The sequence below is a fragment of the Mesoplodon mirus genome, assembly GCF_964341445.2.
Source record: "Mesoplodon mirus genome assembly, chromosome: 5".
In the NCBI taxonomy this organism is placed as follows: Eukaryota; Metazoa; Chordata; class Mammalia; order Artiodactyla; family Ziphiidae; genus Mesoplodon; species Mesoplodon mirus.
In genome coordinates, this window is record NC_138980.1 from 6,989,759 (window position 1) to 7,006,610 (window position 16,852).

Sequence of the window (16,852 nt, forward strand, 5' to 3'; positions counted from 1 at the left end):
AGAGCAATTCTCCTAGTTATCTTTTGTCCAAACCATTGACGCCCAAATCCTACTGAAGTGTGTGTCAGATCATTTCCCAGTGACAAGGAATTTGAGACACCAAGTTCACATGGACCAGCCTCTTCAGCATCACCCGAAAGCTTGTCAGAAATGCAAAACTTCAGGCCCTGCCCCAAACTAAACCAGACTCTGCAGTTTAAGAGACCCCCAGGTGATTCATGTGCAATTGAAGTTGGAAAGTACTGGCCTAGAGCACCACTGATTAATGTAATAATTGTGCCTATCTGTTTTATTGCCCACGTGAAAGATTCTTAATTGACTCTGCCTTTTAACTAGCTTGAATTCCACTGATGGTTAGTGCTTTTAAGCCATTTGCTCAACTAAAAAGAGCCATTGGTAACCTGGATCCTCCGCAGTGAATGTGTGTGCTGATTTAACATATTTAGACAGGAGAGCACTTTACCTACGGAGTTGAGGTGGGATGGGGAATTATCTGTCACCATCCCAGTTCAGTGGTGATGCATCCTGAATGAAACAAAAAGTCTCTGCCTGTCCATTCAACTTGTCTGCCCCTGAGGACCAGAGAAGAATCCTCTTTCCTGGTGGATTTGATAATGGGACCGCCCCTAGTGGGCTGTTACACATTTTCTTGAAGAATGATACTTAGGGCGAGCTGCCCGTGACGTTGCCTGCGCTGTTTGAAACTGCAGAACCCGTTACCAGCTTGGGGCAACTACCGCTCCGGCTGGTTCCGGAGCCCGTGCGTGCCAGGAGGGCTAGTGGCGGGCGTGAGGTGGCTCTAGCCTTTCGCGTCTCTGCAGCCTGGAGACTAGAACCGGCACTTTCGTAGGACGCCACCTCCAATCGCAGCGCTGGCGCGGGCGGAGGCTAAAACACACGAGTCCTGAGACTGAGGAAAATGCGCCAAGTTCCCGTCGGCGGCGTCGTGGGGAAGACCCCAGCGGTTCGGGCGCCGGGCGAGCGGAGCCGCTTCTGGCGCTCCTTGCCGTCCTGGGGCGGGGACGGGGACGGGGGCGGGGACGGGGGCGGGGACGGGGGCGGGCGCCGCTTCGGGGATGTAGTCGGTGCCGGCGCCCAGGCAGGACCGAGCCGCAGCCCGGGTTCCCGCTCTTGAGAGCGAATGGGCACTCCCCTGCGGGGAGGGCGATCCGGCCAGCTTTTCCGTGGGTCGCGGGCCCCCGCAGGCTCGGGGCAGGGGCTCACCTGTCGCCCCCGCCCTCAGCCCGGTTAGACTTGTCGGCGTCACCGCCGCGGACCTCGCTCTGGGCCATGACCATAGTTACGGGAGAAACATTGGTGATGTCACAACCCCCAGTGATAAGGACAGCCAGGAGCAAGAAATGGTATAGCAGAAGAGACGGCCCCTGGGCAAATGTTATATTCTACATATGCTTGGTGATTACAGGGTCCCTGTATAAATGAATTCTCCTCAACTCCTTGGGATTTGAAGAGAAAATGCCCCGTGTCATACCTCGTGAAAGTAATAGGCTTTCAAGAGGTAGTCCCTCAAAAAAAACCAGACGTCCCTTGAAGTTTTTTCAGAAAAAGGAAACCAAGAGAGCCTTGGATTTCACAGATTCTCAAGGAAATGAAGAAAAAAACTTCTGAATACAGAGGATCTGAAATTGATCAAGTTATTCCTGCAGCACAGTCCTCACGTGTCAACCGTGAGAAGAGAAAAAACTTGTTACCGTTTGTGGGACTGAATAATCTCGGCAATACTTGTTATCTTAATAGTATACTTCAGGTATTATATTTTTGTCCTGGTTTTAAATCTGGAGTGAAGCACTTATTTAATAGTATTTCAAGGAAGAAAGAAGCCCTAAAAGATGAAGCCAGTCAAAAAGCTAAGGGAAACTGCAAAGGAGATTCTTCAGTAAGTTTTGAACTAATATGCAGCTTACATTCCTTGATCCTTTCAGTCGAACAGCTTCAGGCTAGTTTTCTCTTACATCCAGAGAAATATACTCGTAAACTTGCTACTCAGCCAAGGCGACTACTTAACACACTCAGGAAACTCAACCCTATGTATGGAGGATATCTACAGCATGATGCACAGGAAGTATTACAGTGTATTTTGGGACACATTCAAGAAACATGCCAACTCCTAAAAAAAGGAGTAAAAAATGTGGCAGAGTTATCTACTAAGGTAGAAGAAAAACATCCGAAAGAGGAAATGAGTGGTCATAACAGCATGGAGATGGACAGTATGAGGCATTCTGAAGACTATAAAGAAAAACTGCCAAAAGTACATGGGAAAAGAAAGAGTGACACTGAACTTGGTAACATGAAGAAAAACGTTAAAGTCTCTAAGGACCACCAGTCTTTGAAAGCAAACCAGAGACAAACCAGATCAAAAAGAAAAGCTACAGTTGATTCATCAGATATTCCTGCTAAAATCATCCCCAAGTACATTTCTGAAAATGAGAGTGCAAGACCCTCACAAAAGAAATCAAGAGTTAAGAGAAACTGGTTCAAGTCTACAGCTAAGCAACCCAGCATTATTTCTAAATCCCTTAGTCTGGGTAAAATAACAACAAACCAAGAATCCAAAGGACAACCTAAAGAAAATGAATGTGGTCTTGAAGAGGACATGGGGAAGTATGAGAATGATAATACAGCTGATGGTTGTGGACTTGAATCTCCAGGGAAGAATGTTATGCCTGTTAAGGAAGTTAAGCCCATCAACAAAGGTGCAGAGCCAATTGGTTTTGAGCTGGTGGAGAAACTATTTCAAGGTCAGCTGGTAATAAGGACTCGTTGCTTAGAATGTGAAAGTTTAACAGAAAGAAGAGAAGAGTTTCAAGACGTCATCGTACCAGTGCAAGAAGATGAGCTTTCCAAAGCAGAGGAGAGTCCTGAAAGTTCTTCAGAGCCAAAACCAGACATGAAGACCCTGAGATGGGCAATTTCCCAGTTTGCTTCAGTGGAGAGGATTGTAGGAGAAAATAAATATTTCTGTGAAAATTGCCATCATTATACGGAAGCTGAACGAAGTCTTTTGTTTGACGCAATGCCTGAAGTTCTAACTATTCATTTGAAGTGCTTTGCTGCTAGTGGCTTCGAGTTTGATTGTTATGGTGGTGGACTTTCCAAGATCAACACTCCTTTACTGATACCTCTTAAACTGTCACTAGAAGAATGGAGCACAAAGCCAACCAATGACAGCTATGGATTATTTGCAGTTGTGATGCATAGTGGCATTACAATTAGTAGCGGGCATTATACTGCTTCTGTGAAAGTCACTGACCTTAACAGTTTAGAACTAGATGAGGAAAATTTTGTGATCGACCAAATGTGTGAAGTAGGTAAGCCAGAACCACTGAATGAGGAGGAAGCAAGGGGTGTGGTCAAAAACTATGACGATGAAGAAGTGTCGATTAGAGTCAGTGGAAATACCCAGCCAAGTAAAGTTTTGAACAAAAAAAATGTAGACACTCTTGGACTTCTCAGAGGACAAAAGACTCAAGCAGGTTATGAGTTATACAACAAAGCATCTCATCCTGATAAAGTTGCCAGTACAGCATTTGCTGAAAATAGAAATTCTGAGACTAACAATACTAATGGGACCCATGAATCTGATAGAAACAAGGAATCCAATGGCCAAACAGGCATTAGCATGAGTGATTTTGAAAACAAAATTTCATATGCAGTGCAAAGCTTAAAGGAGTATGAGGGGAAGTGGTTGCTTTTTAATGATTCTCAAGTGAAAGTTACTGAAGAGAAGGACTTTTTGAATTCTCTTTCCCCTTCTACATCTCCTACATCTACTCCTTACTTGCTATTTTATAAGAAATTATAGAGTGAGTGTATTTTCCTTGTGTGTATATTAAACATTGGTAAATTGATTACATCAAAAAGTCTTTAGCTTATCTTTTGAAGCTATTGGATATTATGGGTCTCTCTAGGTTTCTATATAAATAGTGAAATCTGAGTTATTGAAAACCATGTTAATTTTTAGAATTCCTTTATCCTTAGTGGAGACTAGGGATTGATGCATTAGCTTCTGGGAACAAACTTGTATAGGTTCTTAACTGAATTATTCAAAATGGAAGCATTTAAACACTTTGAATTTACACCTATCTTTTGTGTTTGCTTTTTCAAATAAAGTGCTTGTATTTTTATCTCCATATTTTGGAGTAATTATCTACATGATGTTTATAGGTTCTGTGGTTTTTCAGCTAAGAAGCAGAATCTCATTTCAGTACATTCACTTGTGTAAGTCATGAAGCCAGATCTTTGATGGGCTGTATTAGAGGCACGTGTATGAACAGCTGTACCAGCGGTTTGCTGCAGCTGTTAAATGAAGTAATGCATGGAAAATGCTTAGTATAGTTTCTGGCATTCAGTAGCCCTCAGAAAATATTGGCTAAAATATTACTAAGGAGAGTTCTATAACCTGGATAGCCAAGAGTCACCATGAGCTTGACTCAAGGGAAGTAAGAAAGACAGATCATTGGCTGGGGTGTTGAACCGCATGGAAGAAGACAAACGCTTTACCATAGAACTTGACGCCAAGCTATAATAACGTAGCAAAATAGGCCTGGGGAAAGAATCTGAAAGTGCACAAAACAGAGGATCACAGTGTCATTTGAAGCATGACTAGGAAAAGTGCCACTGGCTGTAGTTGACAGACCAGCAGACCCCTGCACCCACTCTGCGGGTCTCTGCTCTGCATTTGGCACCAGCCAAGTAGCCTCCTCTCTAAAGGGTCAGTTTTGCAAGTGCCCACCCGACTCCCATGGCCTCACCCTGTGCTCAGAGAAGGCCATAAACTATGTTGGCCAATTCAGCTTGTCATTTCAGGATAGAATGCATTAGGTTCTCCCCCAAACTCAATGGCTGGAAGAATCATAAAACAGGAATTCAGGGGTCCCTGAAGCTCTGCACTTGTGTCAACAGGCCTGATTTGTATCTGAGCGGGTGAGCATTTATAGCCTCTGATTTGCCATTGTGGAGCTCACAATTCCAAAAGCTGAGGCTCCTGTTCCCCACCCAGCCTCAGTTATGTTTATGTCACCAGCTTCTGAGGCGTCATCTGCTTAGTACTGCACTTTTGAACAGGACCAAGAGACCACGCTGAGCCATGAAGTCCCCACAGCTATCACTCCTATGTCCTGGCAGACACACCTATGTGACCTTACACAAGTTAGATAACCTTTCTGGGCTTAAGTTTCCTCATCTATGAAACTGAGATAACAGTAATAATAAAAGTTGTGTCATTATTAGGCAGCTAAATGGTAACGTTGGTTAAATGCTGGGCTTATTACAGGCACTTAATACAAATAAGTTTATTCTATCACATTACATTAAATACATTATATTATATCATCTCATCTCATCATATCTCATCATATCATACATCATATTATTATGATGCCATTTGGGGAAGTCTCCATTAGTGCGTCCATAACAAAAAGATGTCAAAATGACTTAAGATTAGGAAAAGCTTCTCCTCTACTGCCTCATGTTCAAGACAAATCGACAAGGAATCAATTACTGAATATTTACTGAACACTCCCCTGTGTGCTAGACACCATACCGGACTCCGTGTAGGTACGGAAATATAAGACTCAGGGTCATCCCAGCTCTCAGCCAGCTTATTACATAGTTGAAAGTAGAAGACGCATGAAACAATTAGGCCTCTGGGTGTTAATGAATTCACATAAATACAGAGGCCCCAAGCTGCTGATTTGGGTCTTCATTCTTCCCGCCCTAATACTCAGGCCTCCCCAGGTATATCTGGGCATCCTCAGGTATAGTTAATATGTTCATGTCCCCCAGTATTTCCATCCAAGCCAGGGGTCCAGGTCTCCTACCCACTCCTCTGGCCTCAGCTGTTTCTTTCTGGAGCTGCCCTGAGTCTAAAGCCCCTGTCATCATGGTCTGTAGCAAACAGGCGGGTGCGGGGACACAGCTGCACTCACTGCCCTCTGTCCCAGGCCCACGCTGTCTTTAGCGTAACTTTAACTTAACGCCAAACCTCTAACTGCTGTTCCATTTCCATTTTGTGGGACCAGGTCAGGACAGAAGCCACAGGACCCTTCCTCCCTTTGCAGTTCCTTCCCCCTTACTAAGCTCCTCCTCCAACCACAAAGCCCACCCCTCATTCACGACAGCTCATGAAAATAGACAACCACACAGATTCTGTTCTCCTATCACCACAGCAGTGACCCTGTTTGCTCCAAGCTAATAATAACTAATGATAATAATAGCAGCAGTAAATGCCATTTGCTCTAAGGTCATTTCATGTATTATCTTATTGAACTCTCACTTCAACCTGTAGAATAGATTTTATTTGTCCATTTGGTAGATGAATAAATTGAGGCTCATATAGTCAAGTAGTGGGTTCAGGGTCACACTACCTTGTATGTAAGAAGTAAGTAGTAGTTCTGGGTTTTAGTCAGGCTCACATGACTCCAGAGCTTTTAACCACCCCCACGATATTGTCTCTACGTGAGCACACCGCTGTCAAGACAAAGACAGTTGGGCATTTCAAGTATTCCTGAACCAGCTTCAGGACGCTTGACTCTTCTTGGAGCCATGGAAAGAATAGAGGTTCCAACCCAAGTTTTGTTGCTATACACCTTGGCCAGGTCAGTTTCCTCACCCAAACTGGAGATTTATCAAATTTCCTCCAGCCTTGTTTTAGGTTCACAGTAAAACTGAGGGGAAGGTACAGAGATTTCCCATATACCCTCTGCCCTCACACACGCACAACTTCCTCCATTATCAACATCCCTCACCAAAGTGGTCCGTTTGTCGAAATTAATGAACCAACATTGAGACATCATAGTCACCCAAAGTCCATAGTTTACAAGACGGCTCACTCTAGGTATTATACATTCTATGGGTTTGGTCAAATGTATAACGACCTGTATCCACCATGACGGTATCATACAGAGTAGTTTCACTTCCCTAAATATCCTCTGTGCTCCATCTGTTCATCCCTACCCACCTCCCAACCCCTAGCCATCACTGTTATTTTTACTGTCTCCATAGTTTTGCCTTTTCCAGAATGTCTTACAGTTGACATCATACAGTGTGTAGCCTTTTCACATTGGCTTCTTTCACTTAGCCATATGCATGTAAGTTCCCTCCATGTCTGATCATGGCTTGATAGCTCACTTCTTTCTAGCTATGAATAATATTTCATTGTCTGCATGTACCATAGTTCATTCATTCACCTACTGAAGGACATCTGGATGCTTCCAAGTTTTGGAAGTTATGAAGAAAGCTGCCATAAACATACATGTGTGGGTTTTTGCATGGCATAAGTTTTCAACTCCTTCAGGTAAATAGGATATGTGATTGCTAGCTCGTAGAGTAAGAATACGTTTAGTTGTATAAGAAACCACCACCTTGTCTTTCAAAGGGGCTGGACCATTGTGCATTCCTACCAACAGCATGTGAGAGTGCCTCTCGCTCTACCTCCCCACCAGCAACTGGTGGTGTGAGTGGTCAAGAGTCGGGGCATTCAAACAGGTATTTTGTGGTATCTCATTTTAATTTGCATTTCTCTGATGACATGGGATGTGGAGCTCTTGTCATGCTTATTTGACATCTGTATATCTTCTTTGGTGAGATGTCTATTCAGATCTTTTGTCCATTTTTAATTGGGTTGTTTGTTCTCTTGTTGAGTGTTGAGTTTGTTTTTTTCTTTTTACATTTTGAATAATGACCCTTTATCAGATGTGTCTTTTGCAAAACACATATTTTCTCCCAGATGGTGGCTCGTCTTCTCATTCTCTTACCATTCTTTCACAGAACAGAAATTTTTAATTTTAATGAAGTCCAGCTTCTCAGTTACTTCTTTCATGAATAGTGCCTATGGTGTTTACCTAAAAGGTCATCGCCATACCTAAGGTCATCTAGGTTTCCTGCTATGTTGTCTTCTAGGAGTTTTATAGTTCTGCATGTTACATTTAGGTCTGTGATGCATTCTGAGTTAATTTTTGTCAAGAGTGTAAGGGCTGTGTCTGGATTCTTCTTTTTTTTTTTTTTTTTTTTGGCATGTGGACATCCATTTGTCGAAAAGATTATCTTTCCTCGGTTGTATTGCCTTTGTTCCTTTGTCAAAAGTCAGTTGACTATAATTATGTGAATCTATTTCTGGGCTATCTATTCTGTTCCATTGATCTATTTGTTTCTTCTTTTGCCAATACCGCACTGTCTTGATTACCGTAACTTTATAGTAAGTCTCGAGGATAGGTAGTGCCAATCCTCTCCTTCAATTATCGAGTTGGCTAGTGTGGGTCTTTAGCCTCTTTATATAAACTTGAGAACTAGTCTGTCAACATCCACAAAGAACTTGATGGGCAGCCCTGATTTTAACAATGTATTTTTCTGGGAGTTTGCCCAGTAGCCAGCACCCAGAGCCCTTAGTCTTCAGTAGGCTGAATTTGGGTCCTTCTTTTCTGGACTTGGGGAAAATGTTTGGATTTTTTAAGTTCCTTGTGTTTGCACATTATGTGCCTGAGCCCAATTCATGAAATGTAATCACAGACATAAAGCAGGCATCCCAATAGCATGAAGAAGAAAATGCTGGGGCTGGCGGTGGTGGTTAGCCCTCACCATAGCATTAACATTCACTGTCATCAACATCATAAAAGACGCTTGTATTCATCAAGTACTTACTAAGTGCAAAACCAAGATCTCAGTCCCTTACATGGGTCATGTCACTAATCCTTCCAATCACCTTCAACTGAAGAAATAGAGTCTCTGAAAGATTAAGTAACTTCCCCAAGTCACACAGGTAGTAAGCGCTGAAGCTGAGATTCAAACCCACTCTTAATCCCTAGATTGCACTCATTCTCACTGGCTTCCCCTTTCACCCTGGGGTAGTGATGCTGACCATCCTGGGCCTGACATTCCAGCTTCCTGAAGGACAGCCCAGGTCAGCTCATCATCTTACACTGAATGGGAAATCCCACAGACAACTAAGCTTCCTGATAAATCCACTCTACTCTAGTTCCTTGAAACCCTTTTTACAAAACCCACATAGTATTTGAGAAATGGAAGCTGAAGCACCTTCTCCTCCTCCATTCCCCCCCTTTCGCCTGCTTCCCCACAGGATCCAGTTGGTTATAAACCTCTCTTGCTGTTTATTTACCTCTTAATAAGCCCTATCTCCTCTCAGAAAGCCATTTAGCACTGCACCACTTAATTTCTCCCCAAGGCAGAATCTGCCAGGTGGAGTCTTCGTCCCCAGCCACGTCGATTTGTCTTATTTTGAAGCAGCAGTGAACATGCCACAAAACTAAAATAGCAATCAGTTCCCAGGTGTGGACTCACTGAGCAGGGAAATGACCAGGAGTGTGTGCATGTGTCCACCCGGGGCAGCTGTTCTGAACGGGCTGGATTAACCCAGGAATGACTCCCGAAGGTGGCTCCCAGCCAGCTGTGGCCACATCTGGGCATCCCTCAACGCAGAAGCACGCCGCTTTTCTGCCTCAGCTGGATTCAGCCACTCAGCACCTCCTCGGGCTGGACGCCCCAACCCTGGAGCTATGCACCCTTGCCTTTTCCACAGTTGAGGAGACAAAGTGGGCCCCCAGAGGATCAGGAAACCAGCACAGAATAACCCAGTGCAAGAAGGAAATGTCCCTGAAGTCACTTTTTCTTATTCCAAAATTCCTATAAAATCTGTCTCTGATTCTATACTATTACTACATTTGGGTCAATATAAATATAAAATTCTTCAAATTTTGTACCAGCTAAATTACTACATTATGTCCCCCCCCCAAAAAATTTTGAACACCCCAAAAATCATGTTGTTCCCATAACTTCAGTGCTCCTGGACACACACGACAAGATGTGTGCCTGGAGGTGTATGTGCCTCTGTTTGAGCAGCACGACCCGGACATGGGCAATCTCTGTTTTGGGGAGGGTCCCTTCACCACTGCATGTCATCCTAAGGAAGAGAAGATGACATCTAAAGCAAAGACAGGCGATTATTAACAGGACAGCAGTACTGGACAGGACCTCCCAGGGACCCAAAGAATAATAGAAAGAAAACAGAGACCCGTCTGACTTATAGCTTCTTGTGTGGTTCCATTGACCTTGCGATACCTATCATCATTATGGGAATTGACAAGTCAGCACTCCAGCCAAACTCACAGAAGTGACTGCTCATAAATACACACACACACACACACACACACAAATATACACACACATATATTTCATAAGTTCATCTGCATAACATCCATCGTCCATCCCATTAATAACTCACATCCCATAATATGCAGTGGAGCCCTTTATTAGAAGGAAGAAGAATGAATATCAGTGTTCACGGGTGGAGGTGCATTGGCCTCGCCTTCAGTATGTCTATGTATGTAGCGTTCCCAGCTAGCTTTTGCAAACCTTCTGGTTTGAACCAGTGTGCTCTGGAAGTGTTGGCAGTCAGGATATTGTTCACAGTCAAAGGTGTGCTCACTGAATCTAATCTCAATACCGGCCAGATTGCTGAGATTACAGCAAGCAACCAATGGTGGGCCATCCCCAAAGGCATTACCCAATAGGGCAGAAGTCAAAGGGCAGAAGTGTAAAGACAAGTTGAGTGATAATCCTTTATTCCTTGGAGCAATTTTGCTGTAATATTCAAGGATCCTTTTTTTTTAAGTGTCCTCTCAAAAAGGAAAAAAAAAAAAAGCAATAGAGAAAGCCTCCCTCCTTCACCATACAAGATTCCTTTTCCAATGGAGAGTATCTGCCATTCCAATTTCTTTAAGTAGCTTTATATTTGGACATTTAACAGGTGTTCCCAAGGCTGCTCTAAAGAAAAAACAACAATTCTTCCCTGAATCAACAGGTAAATGTTTTTCTGAAATGACAGCAAGAAACAGATCTGGGGGGACTGTCTCTATTTTTCATGGTAAAAAATAATAAAAATAAAAATAATAAGGTAGAGCAGATGATAATCTGCTCTAAAATAAGCTGAGGGAATGAAAAAGTGCTTAGAAACCTGTTGCATCCTTTTTCCATTAAAATAATTATTATTAAAATGCTACAGATGCACTGCCCACAAAATGCTCACAAGTGGTCCCCGTTTGGGTGATACTGCCCACGGTTAACCAGTGGCTGCTGCACTGGGCTCCCTAGAGCATGGGCACTGACACAGAACTCTGTGGGTCTTTACAGTTACAAGACTGCTCCCTAATTGTAATCCCTGATTATTTTATAGACTCTGATCCCATCTTCCCTTGGTTGGCCTTCCAAAAGTCTTCCAGATGGATGTGCATGTATTTCAGGAAACTGGGCGAGTCCTTTGCAAGGATCTTTTTGACAAGGAAAATGGGGTCTTAGGAGGGCTTGCTTGGGGTTCTCTAGAGGGCCCCCAAAGAAAGGAGGAAGGCGTCAAACGCTTATCCTCCTCAAGGACTTTACGAACTCAGAGGAGAAAAGTGAAATTTGTCACGTCTCTTTCTCTGTGGAACAGTGGTCTTGTCATGCCCAGGGCAGCTCAGATTCCAACAAAAACAGAAGCAGTAACATGTCCAGAGAGGCTGGAGCATCAGTGGAGACAAAGAGCAAAAGAGAGCCTGCTTCTCCAGGCCTGGATGGGCTCAGAGGCATCCAGCTGCAAGCCAGCTGGACTTAGTTTAAAAGACCACGTGTGGAATATTGGTTTGGTCCCAGATCCCACAGTTTAAGAGGAACATTTCCAAACACAGCCTTAGTCAGAAGAGCCCTCTCCTCTAAGACAGACCTTGAAGCTGTGTCACACAGAATAATTGAGGGCACTTGGAAAGTTAAATTTGACTTGGCAAGTCGAAAAGGCTTCAAAAGACACTTGATGAACACTTTTAAAGTATTTTTTTAGGGCTTCCCTGTGTGGCGCAGTGATTAAGAATCCGTCTGCCAGTGCAGGAGACACTGGTTCGAGCCCTGCTCCGCGAAGATCCTACATGCCTGGAAGCAACTCAGCCCGTGCGCCACAGCTACTGAGCCTGCGCTCTAGAGCCCATGAGCCACAGCTACTGAAGCCCGGGCACCTAGAGCCTGTGCTCCGCAACAAGAGAAGCCACCACAATGAGAAGCCCGCGCACCGCAACGAAGAGTAGCCCCTGCCTGCCACAAGTAGAGAAAAGCCCACGTGCGGCAACAAAGACCCAACACAGCCAAAAATAAAATAAATTCATTAAAAAAAAAAATATATATATATATATGTATTTTATGGTAGAAGATGGAGTAAATCAGATTGCCTGGGAGAGCAGAATTAGTTCAACATTTGGCTAATCAGAAGGAAGAATTTCGTAAACTGAGGGCTCTTAGAAATGGAATGTATCCCCTTGGGGAGTAGCGAGTCCTTCTGCCAGGGCTATAAAGCTGATGCTGCCATTCCACTGGAGAGGAAAGAGGGGAATGATTTCCAGGAGGCAGGATATTCAAGCAGTGAAAACTGGGTTTTGTGTCAAGTTGCACCCAGACTTGGGGTCCAGCTCTGTTTTTGTAAGGCCCTGGGAAATTTCTCTTGAACCCTCAAGTTCCTCGTTATGAGATGGGTATAACGTCTCCTCCAATGAGTTATTATGCAAGTAAATGAAGTATTAATTCACCCTAGTGCTTGGCACGGTAGAAATGTTAAATTCACGATTGTTGCTGCCCCTGTTATTACCCAAGCTTGATAAATTGGATAGGAAGAGAAAGTACATCGTTTTCTCAGATTTCTTTAGCCCTCTGATCCTGTGGTCACTGTGGGGCCCATCCTATCAAAGTTCCTGGTGCCATCTTCCTAATTCCCTGCTTCCTATTTCAGCACCACTCCAGATCTTCCTAGACAATGGTCTATATTCTCACCTTTCCCACTGCCGCTCTCCACCCACAACCAGAAGCAGTCTTTCCTATACTCCATTCTTTTGTGACCCTGCTTTCTACAGCGATAACTGGGTATTCTAGGAAGTGATGTATATTAAGAATACTATGTTAATATGACTATATAGTCACCTTATCCTTTAAATTTTTTCTCCTGCTAGAAAGCAAGGGCTGAGCACAGCAACCAGTCAATAGCCGACAGTCAATCAAAAGTCTACATGGTCAGAAGGAGGGCTCTTTACTAGTGGGATTCTATAGATCATGCTTCGCTTTTCTAGAGACGATGATAGTGGTCATTTGGGGCGAGGTAGAATACAGAGCAGTCCTGTGACAGGCTGCCTGGAGGATGTTAGGTGCAGGGGGACCTTTTCCGTTCACTCATTCATGCTCTGGAGAGCTTTAACATTCACTCTGCCCCTGTCTTTCTCCAACCCCAGAAAAGAGCAGAGCTCCACGCAGAAGTGCTGGAAGGACGTGCAAGTGGGGGACTTCATCCAAATGCAATGCAATGAGACCATCCCAGCCGACACACTCCTCCTCTTTTCCTCGGACCCCAGTGGGATCTGTCATCTGGAAACTTCCAACTTGGATGGAGAGACAAACCTCAAACAGAGGCGTGTTGTAAAGGGCTTCACACAGCAGGTAGGGCTCTTTCTAAGATCTTCAACTGGAATGGCGAAGGGAAGATGCCAGCCAGTCCTACTGGCAAACTTTATTTAATCTGTTGTGTAGAGGAGAATGTAGTAGATGCCTCCTTTTCCCAGGCACTTAGGTACACTTAATCTTCCCACCAACTCTCTGAGATGGATATCATCCCCTTCTCATGGATGGGGAAACTGAGGCTTGGGAAAGGTAAAGAACTTGCTGAAGGCCTCAGAATCCTTAAATGGGGACCCCCTCCATTCAACTGAAGAAACTCTGCTTTCTGCTCTAAACCGAGGAGTCTAGTATCTGCTCAATGACTCAAGACCAACCCATTTTTCTGTGCTTCTCCAATCCTGGCTCATCCTGCCCAGCTCAGCTTCAGCAATTTCTCCTTCCATGAATGCTTTCTAGTACTCCTTTGACCGCAGCATAAAAGCAGCAAGGTATCATTAACTATTTTTCCATTTGTGTAGGTCTTACCTTCTCAACAGTACTGAAACCTCTTTAAGGACAGGGAGTGATCATCAACATTTTAATTTAATCCCCACTTTACGTGTGTGATACCCTGGATATCATGGAGGAATCATGACTGTTTGGTGGTGAAGGGCCCAGGCTCTAGAGTCTGGCAGAGCTGAACCCAAAGCCCAACCCCACCATTTATTAGCTGTCTCACCTAAGGCAAGTTATTACCCTCTCACACCTTCATTCCCTCATCTGGAAAATGGGCACAAAAATAGTACCCTCTCCATAGGGTGTTTCTGAAGACTGCATTGTTACTGAGCCAAACTTGGTTCTGCTTTTGCCCACGTGCGGTAAAGCCAGTCTACTGACACTGGGTCGTAGTGAAGGAAAACGCAGCATTTATTGTAAGGCTCCATACAAATAGTCTGGGACAGCTAGTGCTCAAAAAGACTGAACTCCCTGATGGGTTTCAGGAAAACATTTTTAAAGGCCAGCTAAGGGAGGGCGGGGTCACAGGGTACGTGATCTCCTCGTGCACAATTCTCTGATTGGTTGATGGTAAGGGAACAGGGTGGTGTCACAGGGTTTATCAATCCACAGGCGCCATTAGGTCTTGGGGCTATGTGCTCATGGTCATCAAATAGTTAATATCTTCCATTTGATGGGGGTTTTCATGTCTGTCAAACAACTCAGGAAATGTGCATCAGATACTATTATCTAGGTACTTCAGAAAGGAACTAAAGCAAGGAATATGGGGGAGAGGTCAGCCCCAAAAAGGCCCCATAAGGTCCTGCTCGATTATAAAATAATATGTACATGAATTACTTAGCATGAAGCTAGGCACATAGTAAGTAAGAGACCAGTAAATAGTTGGCAGTAAATATCAATGGCGTTCATAGGCAATATGCGTTGACTGATCAAAACTGGGTGTGATATTCCAGTTTTCCATTAAAATTCCCCTTGAAAGTGTTGATTTCCCATCTGGTACCTTGCTCTATGCATGGAAAAGAATAAAATTCTATCACTCCTCTTCATCCTGACAGCCTGTGGCTAGGGAGAAAACGAATGAATCGGGGGATTTAGAAGAAGGAAGGCAAGTGGTTCATTCCTCAGAGATGCTCATGAGCTAACGTTTCGTTATCTAGACAGAAACTTCTCAAGAGAAGGCCACTCATCATACCTCACTTTGCCTCTCTCAAAGCCCCAGATGAACAGTTCTCATAAAATCGCTTTTCTATGACTGAACTCTGTTCTCTCATCCTTACAATGGGAATACTAAGAATGGCTCTCCCAAAGTTGTGCTGTGTGATTCAAGTGAGATAAGGAACGTAGAGAACAAACTAGAGGGTTTGCTGCATTGCAGATACACAGTAAACGGTCTATGGCTGCTACCTCGGCTACAGTTCCTACAGTGGGAATGGAAACCACCACGACCACCGCGCCGTCACCTTGCTTTGTGGTTGTGATAGTGGCTCGGTCCTCCCATTGGTGTCCAGGCTCTGTTGAGTCAATCACTGCCCTGGGGCTTGGCGTCTGAGTTTCCTCTCCTTTGCTTGTCCTTGTCACACTCACCCAATCATCCCAGTGTTTACAAAAATGTAGGGCGGGATCTGGGTAAGCTCACAGCGCCATCCTAGACACAAAATAATCTATTTCTTGGCTCAGGGCCCTGTGGGCTGCCCTCTAGAGCAAAGGTTTTCAAGCTTTTTTAACCACAAGTCACGATAAGAAATACATATTGCACACACACACCTAGCCACATGCACATGTGGGTATGTGTGTGAGTGTGTAAGACTGCCACCTCAGTCATACTACATGCAAAGGACTCTGAAACTTTCTATTCTATTCTATCGGGTTTTGGTTTTTGTTGTTGTGTTAATTGATTTATTTATTTATTCATTTATTTATTTTTGGCTGTGTTGGGTCTTCATTGCTGTGCACAGGCTTTCTCTAGCTGTGGTGAGTGGGGGCTTCTCTTGTTGTGCAGCACGGGCTCTAGGCACTTGAGCTTCAATAGCTGTGGCGCACGGACTCAGTTGTGGCTTGCAGGCTCAGCAGTTGTGGTGTGTGGGCTCAGCAGTTGTGGCACGCAGGCTCTAGAGTGCAGGCTCAGTAGTTTTGGCGCACGGGCTTAGCTGCTCCGTGGCATGTGGGACCTTCCCGGACCAGGGCTCGAACCTGTGTCCCCTGCACTGGCAGGCGGATTCTTAACCACTGCGCCACCAGGGAAGCCCCCGTTTTTGTTGTTGTTGTTGCTGTTGTTTTAAGTTCCAGGAGCAGCAGAACGTGTGTGCGTTTGTAAATCTACCCTTCAGCTGGCCCACCCCAACATCCTCACCGTAACTCTAAGTCGTTTACTCTTTCTCAGGTAGTTATTTCGGCACTGTTGAGGTTCACCCAGTCCCTTCTCTTTTTTGCCACTGGCAGTGGCTCCCAAGCTGTTTCTTGTATATTAATTGGTCTGATAGTTTGGGATTTGACTAGAATGAAGAGCTGGATGAAAGGGTCATTCACGCTCCACTGCTATAAACCAGCTAATTCAAGTTAATCACATCTCTCAAACTCTAACCCTAAATTCTAATAGGGTACTTGGTGTCATGATTTACCAAAATAAATAAATTCACTTGTAAAGGGAACAAGATTTATCTGATTTTGAAAGTTTCCAGAATTCTCTATTCTATTTCACTTCTTGATTCTCCCCCTCACTTTGCTTAAGTGTGCTTTTCCAGTTCTATAAGAACAGGGATAAATAGTACTAATAATAATGCCCTTTTTTAAAGCTCTTATATACATATAAGGTAAGTGAGGCACAGAAACGTGAAGTAACTTGCCCAAGGTCACTAAGCTGGGAAGTACTGGAACCAGGATTCAAAGCCAACTTTGTCCAGTCTCAGCACTTAAGGTTTGC

General features: G+C 44.2%; 1 protein-coding gene across 1 annotated transcript; it reads left to right on the forward strand.

Annotated features, from left to right (window-relative positions):
- The first annotated feature begins 1,479 nt into the window (after positions 1-1,479).
- LOC309804808 (ubiquitin carboxyl-terminal hydrolase 1-like) lies at positions 1,480-4,273 on the forward strand. Its single transcript, XM_082622413.1, has one exon. The coding sequence runs from the start codon at positions 1,610-1,612 to the stop codon at positions 3,821-3,823; it is 2,214 nt and encodes a 737-aa protein (XP_082478539.1). The 5' UTR covers positions 1,480-1,609; the 3' UTR covers positions 3,824-4,273.
- The last annotated feature ends 12,579 nt before the right edge of the window (positions 4,274-16,852 follow it).